The sequence below is a fragment of the Anguilla rostrata genome, chromosome 10 (assembly GCF_018555375.3).
Source record: "Anguilla rostrata isolate EN2019 chromosome 10, ASM1855537v3, whole genome shotgun sequence".
NCBI lineage: Eukaryota > Metazoa > Chordata > Actinopteri > Anguilliformes > Anguillidae > Anguilla > Anguilla rostrata.
This window is the reverse complement of record NC_057942.1, coordinates 3,226,774-3,245,679: the sequence shown is the minus strand read 5'-3', so window position 1 is coordinate 3,245,679 and position 18,906 is coordinate 3,226,774. Positions and strand designations below refer to the sequence as shown.

The following is an 18,906-nucleotide window of genomic DNA, read 5'->3' as shown; positions in this document are numbered from 1 at the left end:
CCTTAACCCAACGAGACTGTTTGGAAGTGTCTGTCGGAATGGTGATGCAGTCTTGATATCGCAAGGAAAACGGAAGCGACCGTTGTAGTTACCTTACAAGCAAGCTAACTAATTGCACTCTACCGATGCGTTAGTCAGAAGTCTTCCTTAACAGAAATAGCAAGCTACCCGGCTCATATATGTGGTTTTACACGCTTTCCGCGAACGATTATTGTCAAGAAGAACACATTAACGTTCCGCCGGACATTCCTGTGTCGTTGATGGATTCGCATCGTTGCTGACTTGTCCAGCGCGCACGCACGCACAGAGACCGTGGGAGAATTCAACTCTGCTTTAACATTTTCACTTGGGAGTCTCCCACTAATTTAATAATCGTGTGTTCAGCGTTATTTTCGTAGCGACCACATCGCGGTGTCCGCGGATAAAACAATGCGCAGCTAAAACCAACATTTTTTTTTGAAGGTTGAGGTTTATTTGTGTGCCAGTGTTGTCAAAATACGGAACTCGGTGTCGCTGAAATAAAAAACATTGACAAGCTGTTTTATTTTGGACTTTCCCAAGCCCAAGAAAAGAGCAGTCTGCGCTCCATTTTCGCTACCAGTGACCTGTCATCGCTGTGGGGATTGTCGGTATGTCTGATGAAAGATACTCAGCGTTGGATGAATCGTCTCTCCGGAACCTGGTGAGTTGTTTGAAAATGTGCTCGTTGTAACATCTTACTAATTGTAAACATTGTGCACATTATTAGTGTGAAGCTAACAGCGACGGCGATGGATTCCAGTACATCGCCGTTTATGTGGAATTATGCATGTGCCTAATTCATTTCTTAAGTAATAATATTGAAATCAATAATAATATTATTAGTAATTTTCAACCCCCCCATATGTGAGATTATAACTGTAAACGTGTCTATATTAGCAGTGGTTGGGGGAGCTGGGGGGATTAATAATTCAATAATAGCTGATTGAGTCGTTACTCCAGAGTCATGAGAACCCGGCATAGGGAAAGTTAAAAAGCTGGAGTCCCCGTTTTTTTTTCCCCAGTGGAACTTAATTCATGCAAACATTTGCCTGTTGAGCTCACTAATCCCCAAATCGAGCACGCATTGTCCGTGATCCCTATGAAATTCTGCACGAGAACCAGCTGAATAGACAGAGGTGCAGTGGGGGGCAGGGGTAGGTCAAGAAGTGACTCTGTTCCACTGAATTGATGTTGCCGGGAGAGGCCAAAAACAAAAAGGATTGGCTCCGTCGAGAGGGTAGTCCGTGCAATGGTCCGTTTTTCTCTCCTCTGGCCCCGAGTGGGGAGGGGTGTGTGTGGGAAAGAGGGGCTGGAGTGTGTGAGGTCTTAACGCGTAGTGCAGTGGCTACATTCCTTAATTCAAACCCGGTGTGCGCTTCAAAGAGAGGGGAGAGAGAGAGAGAGAGATGGCGATAGCACGCGCTGTCGAGTGCGAGGGCACGCAGGCATTCTCGGTGTTGCTGAGTGTTTGGGAAGCGGTTCTCCGAAGGTTTATGAACTTGCCGGAATGTCAAAAAACAGTTCGTGGGGCCGCCGGGCCTCAGAGCAACAGGAAATGGGAGTACGCTTAAGACGCAACTTTCTACAACTTCCCTTTGCTCCTCCGAATCTGTCTCCGTCTATAGTTTATTTTATTGCAGCGCGTGTGCGCATGAAACTCCATGAGAAATTCTGACCAACTGTGGCCAAAGTCACGTGTCACGAGTTAGGGCGTACAGAAGTACACAAACTGGCCCTGTTGAACCTTCCTTTCCCTTACCTCTCTCCCCATTGTGTCACATTCAACTGACAAAGCGTTTTAATTTAGAACAGAATAAGGACAAACTTAACCCATCACCTCATAAATCACATTGGACACAAACCCCCTGCTCCTTTATCCTGTTGCTTTATTCTAAGCTGTCCTCATACTGCTTTCACTCAGTAATTGGTGTTTTATTCACCCAGAATGCACTTAATGCTGAGTGTTACTTAGGCCTGCTGTTGCTTGTGATGGAATCTTTAGGCTTGCTTTGAACACTTTAGGGCCGCTCCTTTCACAAAAAAAAAAAAAAAACTACAACATAGCGCCAGTACCAACTTGTTAATTCAAAGTTTGATTTATGCACTTCCTTCTTTCTGTACTTATAGTCTCACACTGTCACACACACACACACACAAATTATTAATGAGTTCCTTGACATCCAACCGGGACAATGAACTCTTTTAATTCCCCTGACATATTTTACAGCATGCAGTTAGTTTTTTCTGTGAAACCACACGTGTGATGCAGCTGTCACCGTTTGCCTAACTGCATTAGTCACCGCGGCTGTCGGACGAGTCCAGATCAGCCGGAACGTAGACGGGGCCTAAATTATTTTTTTTTAAACCCGCGGGAGGAGGAGATGTGATGATAGGATCTGTCAGAGGAGACATTTTCTCCTGTGGCCGCTGTGATCCTTGCTCAGGTACTGCCGGTGGAATAGAGTTGGATATTCGACAGACATTGGGCTCTCATTCACAAAACGTTTCTTAAATTATTCTTACTTTTGCTCTTAAAAAATGTTCCTACAAAAAAACAAAAAAACAATACGGGATACCTCATTTTTTCCCGTGGACTGTTGGGATGAAGACCCTTGCAAGGTAGTCTAGGTGAGGCGAAGAGACTCCCAAATGTACTGATAGACAGCTGAGTTTACATTAAACAGTACAATGATGCCGCCAACTACCAGACAGCACCCGCGTGGAGCCTAACATCAGGTATCCAAAGTAAAGGTGTGAAACTTGATAGTTTGAGGAAATGTACCAGGACACCCGTGACGTCAGCATCGTGTCTCAATACCGTCTAGTCACTCGGAGGGGAGAGTAAAATGAGTCACCCAACTGCTGCCAAAAACCTTTTAATGAGTCGGTCGTTTTTTTATTTTGCAGCTCTAAAACATAAAGATAAAACTGAAGGTAAACACAGGGGCCAAGGGTTTTCTGCATCAAACGGGATCTCTTTTTATAAGATGGGCTGAAGTTCTCCTTTTGTGGTAAAAACCTTTTTTAAAGGGAGGTTGGTAACCGATCCTGATGGCTTTTTTTGTTTCCCAAGGGGTTGAAGCCAGACACATTCGCAAGTCCAAAAAAACTAGAGAGGGGTATCTAAAAATAACAATTTTACTTTGTAAAAAAAAAAAGAAAGAAAAAGGAACACTCTTTTTTGGGTTGAGGAATGTTTTCTGTTTTGCGGAGAAAGGAAAGGAGAAAAAAGAATACGCACCGATTTGTCAATCTGGACACGGGGCCTGTTTGTAAGACTTCCGCAAACTGCCTTTTTCTGCCCTCTGAAACCCAAACGAAGGAATGCGTTTGAGCCACAGACCCCTCGTATGACTTCAGGGGTTGTAAATCTCTGATAAGGCCGTGCTGTATTTTGCCGGTGAGGAAATTAGCCTGGCGCTAACGCTACTAATGTGAGTCTCTAGCGTCATGTTCGTCATGTTTTCATATAACGTCGAACCCGCTTGTTCTGCTGCGCAGTGTGAAGTCCATATTTGGAGTGCTCGGCCCCTGACTTGCCGAGCCGCTTCCTTCAGGAGTAGTGGAAAATGTGGTCTACCTGGTCGTCACGGCGACCTAACCACTGCGGCCCATTGTCTGACAGCGGGTCAGGGACCAGAGTCGACGTCTCTAATCCTCAAAAGGGAAGGCAAAATTCCACACTTCATCCCTGAATCTCCCTGCAAAGATAAAAAAAGATCAGTTTTTCTCTCAGCAGCTTTTTACTTTTTACTATTTTACTAAGTTACGGTTAAACTTGAGGAGAGGAGATCTGAGCTTTTGTGTACTAGCGGGAATGTCAGCTGACAGTTAAACCTTTCAGCGCTGTATAACACTCACAGATGTCCGCATAGTACCCACCATTCTAACAAACAACTATAGCTTGGTTTTGCTTATTGCTTTTATAATGACAAATGAATAACAAAGTGGAATTAAGAGCACTAATAATTACTTCTCTGGGTACAGAGGGTGACAGGTCAAAGACGTTACTCTGTCCTGCATGACAGTCAGCTGGGGAAAAGAACATGCCTCCTGACATTTTTACAGGGACTATAATGTCAGCCTTTCCACACCAAGTGAACAGTATTGCTGTTTTCGTCCTTTTCGTATGACGTAGAGGACAGAGTGAAGATTCCTCCTGTAACATATTTTTCTTTGCTGTTTATTTTGCGCAGATATATATTTGAGTGACAGAGATTTGCAAGCAGATTTGCTGTGTTCAGGAAGGAGATTTGAGGAGCAAGTTGAGTGCGGATCGGAAAAGATGAAAAATTAGATTTTCGAAAAGTGTGTATGAACGTGGTACAAGTGACTGCATCACTTTGCGTGGATTTATTCTGACATCATCGGTTAATGGTGTAACTCGATTGTGTTTATGGTGGCAGGAGTCTGTCCGGTTTATGACCGAGGTTTCTTGGCTTTCTACGACGGTGAGATCACAAATATGAGATTGGAACTTTCTTAACTGAACATTCTGGTGCTGATGTCACAATCGCTTCTGGTAAATGACTGCAGTGGAGTTCTAGAACACTGACTTGTGGGAAGTGTTTTGTTGAAGAAAGCAACATTCCAGAAAAGAAAAAAAAACAACTTTCCACCAGTGCTTGTCTGGAACAGTCTTATGGATTAAGAATGGCTTATATTTACAGTGAGTACTAAGTCTTACTCACAAAAGGGGGCGGGGTGGTTTGGGGGGTGAGGGGAGGGGGACTCGCGTAAACGCAAACAAACAGCGCAACGTCCGGTGAGGCCGGTGCCAAGCGGTTGAGTACTGGTTCTCATGGCGACACGGTTCTCATGTGTCGGTTATCGTTTGGGCCGCCGTTCAACAGCTGCTGTGCGGCTCCTTCCCGCCCATGAAACCCACCATCACGAGAAGCCCTTCCGTCTGTTACCCCCCCCCCCCCCCCCCAAAACATGAAAGCGGCTCGTTCACGCCTCTTTTTTCCCGCGCTCTCTTCCGGAAATTACCGTCCCGTCAGAAACACGCTAAACCGGGGCGGTAATCACGGGGGGGAGATGATTGCTGGGTCAGACATATTTCCGTGGTGTCAGTCTGGCGCTGCCGTAACTCTACTTCCAAACAAAAACCTGTTCTTCGCTCGCATATTTCCTCCCACATGACCCATAAATAACAAAAGCCGTGACCCTGTTTTTTTTTTTTTTTTTTTTCGTCGCGTCAGTGTTGACAGTTTTTTTTTTTTGTACGGTTGCTCACCCAGCCCCTCAAAGATCCGCGGCCCTGCATCACGTTTTTCGTGAGCTCCAGAGTTTTGTTTTTTTCTTCCCTCCCCTGCAACGTCTCTGCTGATACTGTAGCCTACGGTTTATTGGCGGGTGTGGTCACCCCCCCCCCCTTCATTTCGGCTGGCCCAGCTGGCCCCTCTCACACCTGTGCAGGTAGGCGGGCGCACCTGCTTGTAGGGACACAGTGGCTGACAGCTCTTTGGCTTCATGGGGACCTTTTCCCTGCTGTGTGACGGCACTCTGGCTGCAGACACACACAGGTGAGCGAGCGTAAGCTGCTGCCCATAGAGCTGGCTTTGTCTGTTTCCATCATCCTAATCTTTCTGAAGCCAGTTCATTAGCCTTAGGCATGTAATCTGCACAGAGATACGCACACACACACACGTATGCACACATACACACACACACACACACACACACACACACACACACACATGCACACACACACACGTACGCACACATACACACACACACACACACGCACACACACAAACATACAGATGCACACACATGCGTGCATGCGCGTACACACACATGCGCGCACACACACACACACACACATGCAGGGACACATACGCTCGCATGCACACACACCTGTATGCATACAGCTGGTGCTTCTTCTAGTTCTGGGACTGGTACAGTGATGCTGTGTGTTGAGGCTCTGTAGGCGACGCCCTGTTTCGTGTGTGCGGCGTGCGCTTGACTCTGCTTTGCTGCGCGTTGCCGTCAAACGGCCCTCCGTGGTTTTGAGGCGGTTCTTCCAGGCCGGGTTTGTGAGCCGATGTCTCCTCTGCTGCGATTGGCTGCTTGGCCCGCCCCCCCCCCCCCCGGTCCGTTTCCCTTAAGAGTCTCGCTTGTTAAAAATAGAGCAGCTGCTCTCGTTGGGTCAAACTGCTTTTGTTGGGTCGGTCCGAGAGAAATCTCAACGACCCTGGAGCCGAGGCTTTAACGACCCTCTTGGCCAGACCGTTCTGCGTGGATGGGACCCAGGAGGTCAAAGGTCATGAAAAGTAAGAGGTTTATTTTGGAGCTTTGCTCTGTCCTTCCCCTCTTGCCTTTTCCCTTTGGCAGATCTCCCAATGGCTTTAGTTTTTAAATGTCAAGCCTCGCTTCTGGAACAAAATAAAAAACATTTAAAAAAACAACGTTGAGTATTAAACAGAGTTGCACAACTCTAATCTGGGCTTATGATTCCTGTTTGCGTTATGTAAGCGTAGGCCGGTTTGTTTTGTTTTCGACGTCCTTATCATTAAGCAAGTTTGAATTAGGAGTGGCTGGGTTTAGATGGAAGGAGACACGCTCTGGGAAAAAAAAGCCTTCCCTCCCTCTCTTTACCCTCTTTGCCCTCTCTTTATAGAGAGAGAGAGAGAGAGAGGGCCACCTTGGGAAGAGGGAAACCGATTGTCTGGTCGAAGCTGTCCAGCAGGGCTTTGGGGGTGAATTCCGTTCTACTGCTGTCAATTCAGTAAATTAATTGAAAATCAGTTAACAACATGGAATATTCCTACAGTGGTCTTAAGTGTGTGAGTGTGTGAGTGTGTGTGTGTGTGTGTGTGTGTGTTTTAATTTTTTTTTAAATGAATCTATTGGCTGAGATGACCCAGTGTTGACCCCTGACCCCGCTGGCTAGCTGCAGCAGGTCCCCCATGGCCCCGGGGCTGCCCCCCTGACTCGCCCGAAAAGGGCGTTCCAGGTGAACTCTGCGGTCCAGCCAGCCTCGCGGCCGGATCCAGAAGGCTCCCACGCTCCCCCCCCCCCACACCACCCGCAGTGTTTTTTTTGTGACGGTTCTCAGGTTGTGACGAAGCGCATTCCCAGGTGAGCGCAGAACAAGCCTCTGCAGGCTCCCCCCCCCCCACCCCCCCCCCCGTGGAGGGGTGGAGCGGAGCCGAACGAGGCGGGGCGGGGCGGCTTGGAGCTAACCTAACCTACCAACCCCATGGGTCAGAGAGTGCCTGCTCTGCCCCGTCAGGAGGGGTGGGGTACCGCCTAACCCCCCCCCCTTAACCACCATCCACCTGCACCGCTCACACCCACACAGGCTGAATGCTCCTAAAGCCCTAATTAGCACACAGACCCGCCCTGGGACTGTAGCGCTGTAGCGCTGTAGCGCTGTGTGACTCCCGAGCGACGCAAGCTGACTCCTTAATAATCAGCGTCAGTCTCGGCTGAGGCCTGGGAAGGTGTGCAAGAGCCCGTTCTGTGATAACAGACGTGTCTGAGGCTACACACACGCTTAGCGCTTAGCGCTCTTTGATCCCTCTTTGATCTTTTGTTTAACATTTTTTTGGGAGGGGGTCTGGCCCGCTGTACGCTTGGCTGATAACGCCGCCACCTTCCTGTGGGGAGCAGAAGTCCAGCCCCCTGAAGTTTGGACTCCCGTGCTAAGCAAGGTCACCTGAGCGTGGGGCAAGAGACGCGTGCAGTTCTGAAGCCCTCTCTCTCTTTTTTTTTTAAATTTAGTTTTTGATGAGGTGGCAGTTCTAAAAACCGTTTTCTCTTTCTGTTTTGCGGCGCGCGGGCCGCTGGAGGTCCCGTCAGACTCGGAGCCGCCGCCCTCTCATACCTGCCGTGTGTCTTATCAACCAAAAAAACCAGAACGGCACCCCTGCCCCGTGCCGAGGAGCGTTTGGGAAACGGGTTCGTGTGCGTTCGCTCTGCGGTCCTCCCGCCGGCAGAACGAGGCTCTCTGACCGTTTCCCTGTCGGCTGAGCCGCCTTCGGTGTTTCACTCAGCGTGGAAACGATCCGAGCAGGACACCAACGCGCATAACGTAATTTATCGTTACTATCTCTCTCTCTCTCTCTCTCTCTCTCTCTATCCTTCTCCCCCTCTCCCTCTCTCTCTATCTCTCTATCTCTCTATCCTTCTCCCCCCTCTCTCTCCTTCTCCTCCCTCTCTCCCCTCTCTCTCTCTCTGTCCCTCTCCTTCTCCCCCCTCTCTCTCTCTTTCTTTCTTTCTCCTTCTCCACCTGTCTCTCTCTCTCTCTCCGTCCTTCTCCCCCTCTCCCTCTCTCTCTATCTCTCTCTCTCTTTCTCTCTCTCCCCCCCACCCCACTGGTCCTCAGGCCTATAGGGGTGGGCGTGGTCTGGCGTGAACCATGTGACCCTGACTGACAGCTGCCCTGCCCAGAACTTAGAAGCTTGTCTCTGTGTACACTGGAGCGAGACCAGGGAGATAAGGGCCGAGCTGTTTGTTTTCCTAGGACGTGAAACACTGACTGAATAATAAAACCATGTCTCATTTTTGCTATTGCCCTTCAGTTCAGTACAAATAAATGCCACGTCATTTGTTACGAGGCATATTTATAGACCACCCAGAATGCTAGCTTTGAATCCATTGTGTTGTGTATGGCCACAAAGTGTAGGGGTAGAAGCGTATTTAAATATGTTCGCAGAACAGGGCAGTAAATATTTTTTTATGTGCAGCTATTGTGTGTGTTTAGTCAAATGTTTTTTGTCCTTCTCTGTGTGACCTTTAGATCCTTTTTTTAGTCCATTCATTGAATTTATGTTGTGAAAAGAAAAATAATGAATAAATATGTTATTTTGAATACATCTTTCAGAATAACAACTGGCTACTTTAAATGAACAATGAGACCTTTCCAGTCTTGTGCTTGTTTGTGTCAACTGCTCATAATTCACTGCGAGGCCTTTTGTGTTTCCGTGAAAAGCTGTCCCGTTTAATAAAGATTTTGCGGAGGTTTTTTCCTTTTCTTTTTTTTTTTTTTTTTTTTACAGTATTTAAAAAGCTCTTGCTCGGTTAGCTGGCACCGTCTCAGGACTAATTTCCCTGTATTTTCACCTCTAAAGAAACGCTCTTTTTCGTGGAATTGGCCGCGGGTGTGTTCGTGTGCGCCGTTGCCCGTGTAACGGCTCTCCAGCTCGGGGCGCGAGGCACATCTGGCTCTGTCCTCGGCGCGGCCGCTCTGTCCTGGCCAGACACGCTGTCCCGCGGGCACTGCTGTTCGCGCGTGCAATCTGCTTTCTCGGCGCGGACGCCTGTCTCGGCGGGACAACTGGAGTCCCGCGCTCGTCGCTGGGAGTTTCTGGGCGGGGAATGGTCTGTACTGAATCTGGCTCGCTGGCGCGCCTGACAGAACAGCCGCGGCTGCTTTCGCGTGAAGCTGCTTTTCGGCTGTATCTTCTGCTCCGCTCCTTCATCTACTAATCTCTCTCCTCACCTTCTCTCTCTCTCTCTCTCTCTCTCTCTCTCTCCCTCTCTCCCTCTCTCTCTCTCTCTCTGTGGAGAAACTGGGCGTGTCCCGGCCGGGTCGCGTCCCCATGTATCGCGTCCTCCCGCCCAAGGACGGTTAGTAACGGGCAGGAGGGAGAGGAACGAGTGAGAGGAGAAGGATAGAACGATGGACGGATTCCTGACTTTTCGGCTGAGTCGACGGCGAAGAGCTCCGACCGCCGAAGCCGCGGCTGGTCCTGAGGCGGCAGGCCGCCGCCACAACAGCTGAGAGAAGGTTCTGGAAAAGGGATTTTTTCCAGCTCTCCTTAAACCCCTCCCCTCCCCTCCCGCCCCCCCCGGCCCCCTCGCTCGGGCTCGAGGAACGGGTCGTGGCGCGGGGGGGCGGGGGCTGAGCTCCAGGATGAGCTCACTCTTTTTCGCGGTCGCCGACGGAGGGAAAAACTATTTTCCGCGGTCCGTCTGCCCAAATATCTGCTGGAAAATTCACTGAGCAGGTGCGGCCGATACCCGGAGGAGCCGTTAGCAGAGGGTATTTATTCTGCTTATGTGTGTGATTGGCTGCCTCCACGCTGGGCTCCTTCCTGGCTCCTGATTGGCTGTGACAGGCCTGTGAGTTCAGCCTTAGTGAAGGACCTTTTTGTCCCACAACCTTCCCCCCCATCCCCCCCCGAGAAAATTTAATTTGGCATTAGCTCTCCCTCAGTCTCTTCCCACTCCCTCTGCTTTCCTTGCCTCTCCATCCATCCCTCCATCCTTTCACTCCCTCTATCCTCCTTATCGCCACTCTTCTTTCCTCTCTCTCTTTCTTTCTCCTCTTCTCTCTTTCTCCTTTCCCATCTGTCGCTGATGCTCAACCCTGCAGCTCCTCGAAAGAGGATGATTAACTGCTGTCTGATCGCGGGGTTTCTGGGTAATGTGCCCAGGTGGGACTTCCTGTTGACTCCTGATGCGTGATATTGCACCTGCGGCTGCAGCGCGGAGCTGAGCAGGTGTGTGGCTGGGGGGAGAGGAGGGGTGGGGTCGGGGGGGGGGGGCGGGTGTGTGTGGTAATCACAGGGCATTGAGTTCATAGGGGAACCTGGACGATAGCATGATGTGGAATGAAGCGAAAGTTTGTGCAGTGTAAAATGTTTGTTTGTCCCGCTGGTCTGAGGGTCGGAGTGTTTTTTGGCAGCACCTCCTCACAACATCGGAAACCCGCTCCCTGCCAAGAAGCTCATCGCTGGTCAAACACTGAGACCTTTTAATACCCCCCCCCCCCCCAAAAAAAAGTAAATAAATCTTCTGCAATATCAGTTTGAGATAAAGCGTGCACCCCCCGCCCCCCCCCCCCTCCCCCCGGGAGCCACATTTCCTCTCCACTTCCTGTGAATGTTTACTTTATCCTCAATTTTCTTCTCTATTGCCTTTTCCTCGAAAAAAAAAACCCGTGCACAGCCCAACAGCGTGAACGACGGTCTCTGTTTGTCCATGCTCCCTGTCCTGAGGGCCATAAAGAGCAGAGAGGAGTGGGGAGAGAGAGAGAGAGAGAGAGAAACAGGAAGTTACTGAACGTCAGGAGTGCTGAATCAGCTGAACAGGTTGTTCTGATTCGGGAATGTTCCGAGACCCTCTGACGCTCGTTTCCTTCTGGAACAAGAGGGCGAAACACTTCCCACGTCTGTCCCAGAATGACTTTTTGTATCTTAAAATAAACTTTTAGGTGTTTTATGTATAAAATAAACAACGGAAAGGACGCGCTTTAGTCTGTTTAACGTCTGTGTGCTTACACCTGTCATATTACGTTATGTACGTGTTACTTGGGGGAGATTTTTGGGAGTCCTAGGTTGCCCCAGGTGAGTGGGAGTTGCCTGGTCTTGTCCGGAGTTGAGGGTCGAACTTTCGCACTTTCGCGCTCCTCCTTTAAGCTGCCTCAGGTGCCTCCGTGCGCGTCACGACCCCCCCCCCCCCGGCTTCAAACGGACGGCAGTCAGCAGACGGATTTACAGACGCGTGACTCAGGACTCTGTTAATCACAGAAGGCACAGTCCGTACGCGAGCCGAGGCTAGCCAAGGCTAGCGGGCTAGCGTAATCTACCGCTCTGTTCGGCTCCGTTGTTTTCTTATTGTGTGTTCTGCTTGTTTTTTTTTTTATTTAATGAGGCCGCCTTGTCCGCACTTTCACCATGGCAACGGACCGACGGTATATCTCTGCAGCGTATCGCACGGTGCGCAGGTGTACCTTTTTTTTTCGTGTTACCTGGGATACTGCGTCATTTTAAGTAATCTTATCAAATCTGAAGCAAAAACTGCTGAGGGAGAGAAAGAGAGGGAAAAACAACAGGAGGAGAGGAAGACAGGAATGTGATCCAGTATTTCTGGAGAGAGAGAAAGAGAGGTGGGGGGGAGAGAGAGAGAGAGAGAGAGAGAGAGAGAGAGAAGATTGTTGGATGGATAAGGAGGAGAACAAGAGCAAAGTGTGTTTCTGACAGAGGAAGGAAAAGTCATTTTATTTTATTTGAGGATATAAAGCTCTGGAATGATAGATGACACACATGTGTCTGGTAGAGGAAGACGAAAAGAGGAGAGAGGGATTAAAAGGAGAGAAAGAGCAAAAATGATTTTGGGAATGGGGGGTGAGAAACCACGTAAGTGGAAGAGCTTGAGGGATGTGTGGGGGGGGGGGGGGTGTGAGTACACGGAACGGCGTGTCCCTGTCGGAGTGTGGAAATGCGTCCCTGCCTGCACCGGCTCCTCGGGGGAACATCCGTGGTCCGGCGGGACGGGCCAAAACCGACGCTTAGGAGGGTGCTGCTGACCCGCCCCGCAGGTCCAAAAGCCTCTCCACAGCCGGGGAGTTCTGGGAACTGCTGAGCCCTGCGTTTGGGTCCAGAACCGGGGCAGATTTGCAGATGAAACCCATCGGCTTAACATCACGAGATCAAAATCCGAAAAAGTTTGTTCTGCCGGCTTTGCTGTAAATGTGGGGCCGTCGCCCAGAATTGAAATGAATTTTTTAAATTTTTTTATCCCAAATCCTTTCATCATGTTGTGAGCTCACTTGTCGATCCTGGCCAGCGGCGAGCCCTTCCTAACCACGCCTGTGAGGGGTGAAAGAACAGGACCGCCATACGGGCCTAAAACTTCCACACCAAAGGGGGGGAAGGGCTGTTTTCATCCTCAGAGCAGTTTCCAAATTTTGGACCCGACTTCTGAATAGCTTTGAGGGTTAAACGGCTTCTCCCGTTTTTGCTGCAGCATTCCATTAGCGGTAGCTGTTAGCTGCGCTGTGCGTGCACGCACACGCTTCTGAATTAATGCATGTGCATAATGCTTTAGCATTTTAGCTTGTTCGCTAAGAGCAGCCTGTAGCTCGTGTTAGCCTCGTGCTAGGGATTACACTGTAGCGGGGCAAATCCGGGTGTTATTCATTTATAATTGCCCCACTGACCCTATTTTATTTTATTTTTTCGGGGGGGATTTGGATGACTGACCTCATTTGCTCCTCCACCCCCTGTGACCCAGTTTTAGTTTTCGGTTGTGACTGTGGTCTCTGTGTTTCCCAGCATGCCGTGCTCTCTCAGTCTGTGTCTCTGCTCGCTGGAGTCTAGGAAGGGAAGGGAAGGGGGACGGGGGGGTTTGGGGGTGGGGATCGCGTGCCCCCCCCCCCTCTCGGAGCGCTGGAATCGGTCCGGTCGCGAAACGGCCTACTGCACGTGTGCGAGCGTTCCCCTGGCGACGGTCCCGCCCCCGCTCTATCCCGCGGTGCGGAGGGAAACACGCCCGCCGACGATGACGGCGCGGCGTCCGCGGCGCTACTCGATCCCGCTCCCGCCCGCGACCCTCCTCTCTGTGTGTCTGCTCCCGCCGGCTGGATCATCGCCAGCTTCCCCTCAGACTCCGCTTGGCTGCGCTTCCCCATAACATATAAGCCAGGGTGTAGTGTTTAACAGCCACATTGTACTCTATGGTACTTCTAGTTATTAACAGGCACATTGTACTCTGTGGTACATCTAGTACTTAACCTGCACATTGTACTCTATGGTACATTTAGTACCTGACAGGCTCATTGTACTCTATGGTACATTTAGTGCCTAACAGGCTCATTGTGCTCATTCAGTCGAGTTGCTGTGATTGGCTGGTGGTGGAGGTAGTGGTGGTTGTAGCGGTGGAGAGCAAACGCAAACGTGATGCGACCGCTGCTCTCCTCTCCTTTTCTCTCTCCATGTCTTTTCCCTCCCTTTGTCTCATTCTCACCACGCACTCTTTCCTTCTCCGTGTATTTCTGCCCGTGGTCACCCTTCCTTGTTCTGTGCTATCTCTCTCCCTCACCCCTCTCCCCTTGTCATCCCGTCTTCCTCCCGGTCGTCTGTTTATCTGAACTCCTGTCGGTCTGGGGAGAGCCTCTCGGCCTTATAAGGGAAAAGGCAGTTTGGGCCTGACGGGGGGGGTCGAGTCTGATGCGGTTCAGTGCCTGGCTGTACTTTGACCCCCCCCCCACCCCCCCCCCCACCCCCCCCGTGTTGACAGTCGGGCCCCCTCTCCCTTCCTGTGAGGCCGGCCCGTGTGTCTGAGGCAGACTTCCTGGCTGTCACTCAGGACCCACGCCACGCCCCGCCCCTTCCCTGCCCCCCCACCCCCCCCACCCCGCCATCGGAGCACTCGTTCCCTGCGTCCCCTAATCGAGTTCTGGGGTCCGCCCCCGTTCGGGCCGTTCCGCAGGCGCCACCGCCGGCGGGATGAGATCGGTCGCTGTTTCCCACGGCGACACGCCGCGTTCCATCTAACGGTTCCCGCGGTGCGGGTACGTGAAAGGCCACGCCCGTTTCTGAAAACACGCTTGTTCCCAGGCCCCAGGGGAGCAACAGGTGTTTGGGGTGGGAAAGGGGCGGGGCGGGGGGGCGGGGCAGAGTGCCAGCACCTCGGGGGGGGTGAAGAAGCCTGGGGCCTGTTGATCTCAGACGCAGTGCATTGTGGGCCGGCGCGTCGCGGTGTTTTTGCTAGCAGCGCGTTACAGTGAGTACGCGGTGTGCTGTGGAAGCCGTGTGACTCAGGGGTGGGTAGTCAGCAGCGAAACGTCCTTCCCGCCGATGAGGTCGAAGGGCCGTGATGTCACCGCGCTGCCGTCTGGTGTGTGAGCACGCGCCGGCGCTTCCTGTTGTACAGCTGAAGAGAGACGGACGTTACTCACCGGCTCTGGTTGGCGGTAGACGACAGGTGATTTACGGCTGTGGTGTCCTGCCCGTGCTGTAGGTCCGGGCCCGAGGCTCTCTCTCTCCTGCTCGTTACTGTTGCCGTGGTGGCGGTGGTGGAGGAGGGGACGTGACCCAGACAAAAATACAACAAAACAAAAAAAAACAGAACTCTGTGACTGATACACGAGAGCTCAGGCTGGAGGTTTAGGCTGGGCTGAGTACTCTGAGTACAGACTACAGCGAGACTCTGACAGACAGGACACTGACAGAGTACTGACAGGACACTGACAGACAGACAGACAGACAGACGGCTGCCTCTGGACCGTGACCCGGGACCGTTAAAGCCGCTGTGCTTCAGGAGCCCGAGCAGAACCGGCCCGTATTTGTCTAATTTTAGCCGGGCTGGACCCGGCAGTTCAGAGCCAGCCTCCCCCGCCCCCATCGCCCCCCCCCCCTCACCACCAGCCAGCCAGCCGGCCGGCCCAGCTGGGCTCTACCTTGGGTCCCAGGGAAATACGTGGTGTTCCAGGCCTTTCTGTCCCAGACGGGGCGGCCATCTTCCCACGCTGCCCCCCCCCCCCCCCCCTTTATGGTGCCTTTGATTTGAGCGGGGACGCTCGGAAACTTCAGCTCCTCAGCCCCCTCCTGAAGGAAAGGAGCTGGGTGTATTTGGTTAAGGGCACCGCTTCTTAAATCATTTAGGAGCTGAACCAAAATTAGGAATACTTAGGAATAAATATTGCAGCCCAAATAAGGAATTTAGTACCTTTCAGGAACTCAGACACACATACGAACACAGCCTGGTATACTACAGACTCATTCTGGGACCCCCCCTCATGCTCTCCCGCGACCCATTTTGGGTCCCGATTCGTAGTCTAGGGTAGCACTGGGTTCCAACAGGAAGGGTGGAACGCTGTCAGTGTAACACTCTGTACAAAGCATACCGTGAATAAGCATGTGTGTGTGTGTGTGTGTGTGTGTGTGTGTGTGTGTGTGTGTGTGTGTGTGTACAGACACAAGTGCATGCTGTCATATCTGCCAAGTAGCAAAGGTCAAGTGGAAGATTGTCTGCCAGTGAGTACGCTGTGCTCATCTTGGCTTGTGCATAACGACAGCCTGTGGATTCTCATAAATACACTAATATCTGTGTTTTGGAATATGCTTATTTCTTAGCAGAAATGATGTTCGTTTAACCAGGAGAGATATGGTGCCAGGGGTACGGAAGGGTTGGTGCCCGGAGAGGCACCAGTCTTTGGGACTGGGGTGCCTGGGTACCTGTTGTTATATGATTTATAGATCCGTGCTTATTTATAATTAAATACTTAGACTTTACATAAATCATAGATCCTTCATAACTCTTGAAAATATATGTGTCAATAACATGCCAAATTGCCTAAATGTACAGATCTTTTGTTATAATAAACTCTATAAACTATTTACTTTGGAGCTTTAAATGGCGTCGTCATCCGCGATTACGCTCGAGTGAAATTTAAGCCCGCGTGAGACTGGAGCAGAATGACTATAAATGGCTTCCTCTTTCCTTCGCTCCTGTCCAGACCAATCACGTTCTGCCTGCGGTTTAACGGCCGGTCCCAGAGCACTCTGGGTAATTCTAACTGCGGTTCTGATGTAGCCCCGCTGAGCTTCGCCGCGGCGGACGAGGGAGAGTCTGTGTGTGCGAGCGTCACGTTCGCTTAATGGGTCAGAGGAGCTGGCGTTCGAAGTCCAGGAGCACCATAAACCTGGGGCCTCCAGGGCTGGCTGTATACCACGGCACAGAGAGTCTCAGACTGATGATGTCACTAAACGGGGACACTCTTTCGAGTTCATTCTTGATGCATGGGGGGGGGAAATATGGCTGGATAATAATTCTGATAAAGAGCTGAATTTGTAACTTTGTTACTTTGTCAACAGCAAATGCCGTTGGTGTGAGGTCACAAACATGTGATTAGAGTGTTCTTGACTGAATGTTCTAATCATGATGTCACAATCACTGCTGGGAACTGAAGGGAGTGGGGTTCTGGAACGCTGACTTAGACTTTTGAAAGGACATTCCAAAAAACCCGCTCATCAAAGGGAATATGGTGCCATCTGGGAATTTTATTTATTTGTGTATTTATTTGCAGTGACAGCAGTTTTCCTGCAGTGCAGACGCCTGTCTGGGCCTGCCCAGGATAGGGACTGCTGATCTGGGCTTTTCCCGGGATAGGGGTGCTGATCTGGCCCATCCCAGGACAGGGTCTGCTGATCTGGGCTTTCCCGGGATAGGGGTGCTGATCTGGCCCATCCCAGGATAGGGACTGCTGATCTGGGCTTTCCCGGGATAGGGGTGCTGATATGGGCTGTTCTGGGATAGGGGTGCTGATCTGGGTCATCCCGGGACAGGTTCTGCTGGTTTGGGCTTTCCTGGAAAAGGGGTACTGATCTGGGTCGTCCCGGGATAGGGGGGTGCTGAGCAGCAGGCGCCCCAGCTGTTTGGCATTACCCCCCCCCAGCCCGTGCGGGATGGAATTACTCTGTAATTGGCCGAGATTGATGGCGGCCCTTCGCCTCAGAGCTTTCGTGGAGTATTTTTTTTTCCCCTGGCCCTGCTAGACAGAGCGGCTGGCCCCCCCCGTTTCTCTCCAGGAAAACCAGGGGCTCACGGTGACACGTTCTCCGCCACAGGGCCACGTGTACCCCCCCCAAAAAACGCCTCCGCGCGGGACGCCCGTGGGGGTTTAGGTTTCCCTTAGCGGTTTCCCCTTGCGGTCCCGTTATGAAATCACACGGGACGATGGCATCGAGCGCCCGCTTACGCTCCGCATTAAAAGCAGATTTTAAGTCGCCTGTGAGTCGTTAGGCGCTGCGGTCTCCCGAGCGGCGCGTTTGTTCTGGAAGGGGGGGGGGGCGTGCAGCGTGTCCCGTGTGTGGGCCCCGGCACTCTACAGCGGCCAATCACAACGGTCCGGCCGCGCTGCACGAGGGCGGAGTCCCACATGACATCACACACACGCGGCGAAATGCCGCACTCTTTAAACGGAGGGAAAGAGGGAAGGAGAGAGGGAGGGATGGAGAGTGAGAAAAGGAAGGAGGAGGAGGAGGAGGAGGAGGGCGGAGGCTTTAAGCTCCAGTGTGGGATGAAGGGTTGCATTTTTGACATTTTTACACCCCCCCCCCATTTTGGTTTCAGGCCCTGAAAGCAGACTGGGTTTCAGGGTGAGGCCCCCCCCCCCAAGTCATATTGTAAAAAGCAGCCCAGTAGGCCTTATTGGGCTGGTTTATATTGTAACAGATGTGAAGGGAAATGGCAGTCAGAGGGCACTGCGGGTGTAGGAAGTGAGTGCACTGACTGACCTGACTGTGTCTGGGAGAGTCTCAGCGCAGAATCGAGTATGCTGAGGCACATCTTGGTGTTAACTGAACTCCCTCCCACTGCCCATCCTCTCTCTCTCTCTCTCTCTATCTCTCAAACTCTATCTCTCCGTATCTCTCTGTCACATTGTCTTTCGCTCTCCAGCTCTCTCTGTGTTGCTTTCTCTCGCTTTCTCTCGCTCTTGTTCTCCATCTCTCTCTCTCACACACTATATCTAACTTCTCTATTTCTCTGTCTCTATCGCTCTCTCTCTCTCTTTCTCAGTTCAAATTCAAATGAGCTTTATTGGCATGACGTATGTAGATAGAGAGAGAGAAAGAGAGCAGGGTGGTGTAGGTGTTCTCACTTGTGTAATGTGATGTGTAAATCTCTCTCTCTCTGGGTAAGTGACCGTTATGACCGTTGGTGAGGCCCCCGCAGTGTTTTGGTTTGAAAGGCGTTGGCAGCAGAGCTGATTGGCACGTGGAGAGAGAGAGAGAGAGAGAGACAGATAGAGAGAGAGAGAGCAGGGTGGTGTAGGTGTTCTCACACCCCTGGACTCTGGCCTCTGGTGTTCCTGCGTTTTCCGTCCGTTATTCCCTCCTCCTCCTCCTCTTCCTCCTCCCCCCCCCCCCGGTGGATTTACAGGCGGAACGGTGCCCTGACACAGAGGCCTCTCTGTGAGCAAGCAACTGCTCTCAGGAAAGAGTGTGTGTGTGTGCGTGTGTGCGTGTGTGTGTGTGTGTGTGTGTGTGTGTGTGCGCGCGCGCATTCTCAGTGTGTGTGTTTGTCTGCGTGCCTGCGTGTGTGCGCGTGTCTCTGCACTGCAGGGAGGTCAGTGCGGCGCTGCAGGGAGGTCAGTGCGGCGCTGCTCTCTGTTGGGCGCTGCTCTAGCGGTTGTCTGGCTGTGAT

The 18,906-nt window shown here is 51.5% G+C and overlaps 1 protein-coding gene across 1 annotated transcript in view; it reads left to right on the top strand.

The window, feature by feature from the left end:
• LOC135233706 (smoothelin-like) overlaps positions 1–18,906 on the top strand; it is a 72,145-nt gene continuing 53,239 nt past the window's right edge. The window contains exon 1 of the mRNA XM_064297506.1: positions 1–682. Coding sequence (XP_064153576.1) covers positions 632–682 — 51 coding nt within the window. The 5' untranslated portion in view covers positions 1–631. The remainder of the gene's footprint in view (positions 683–18,906) is intronic.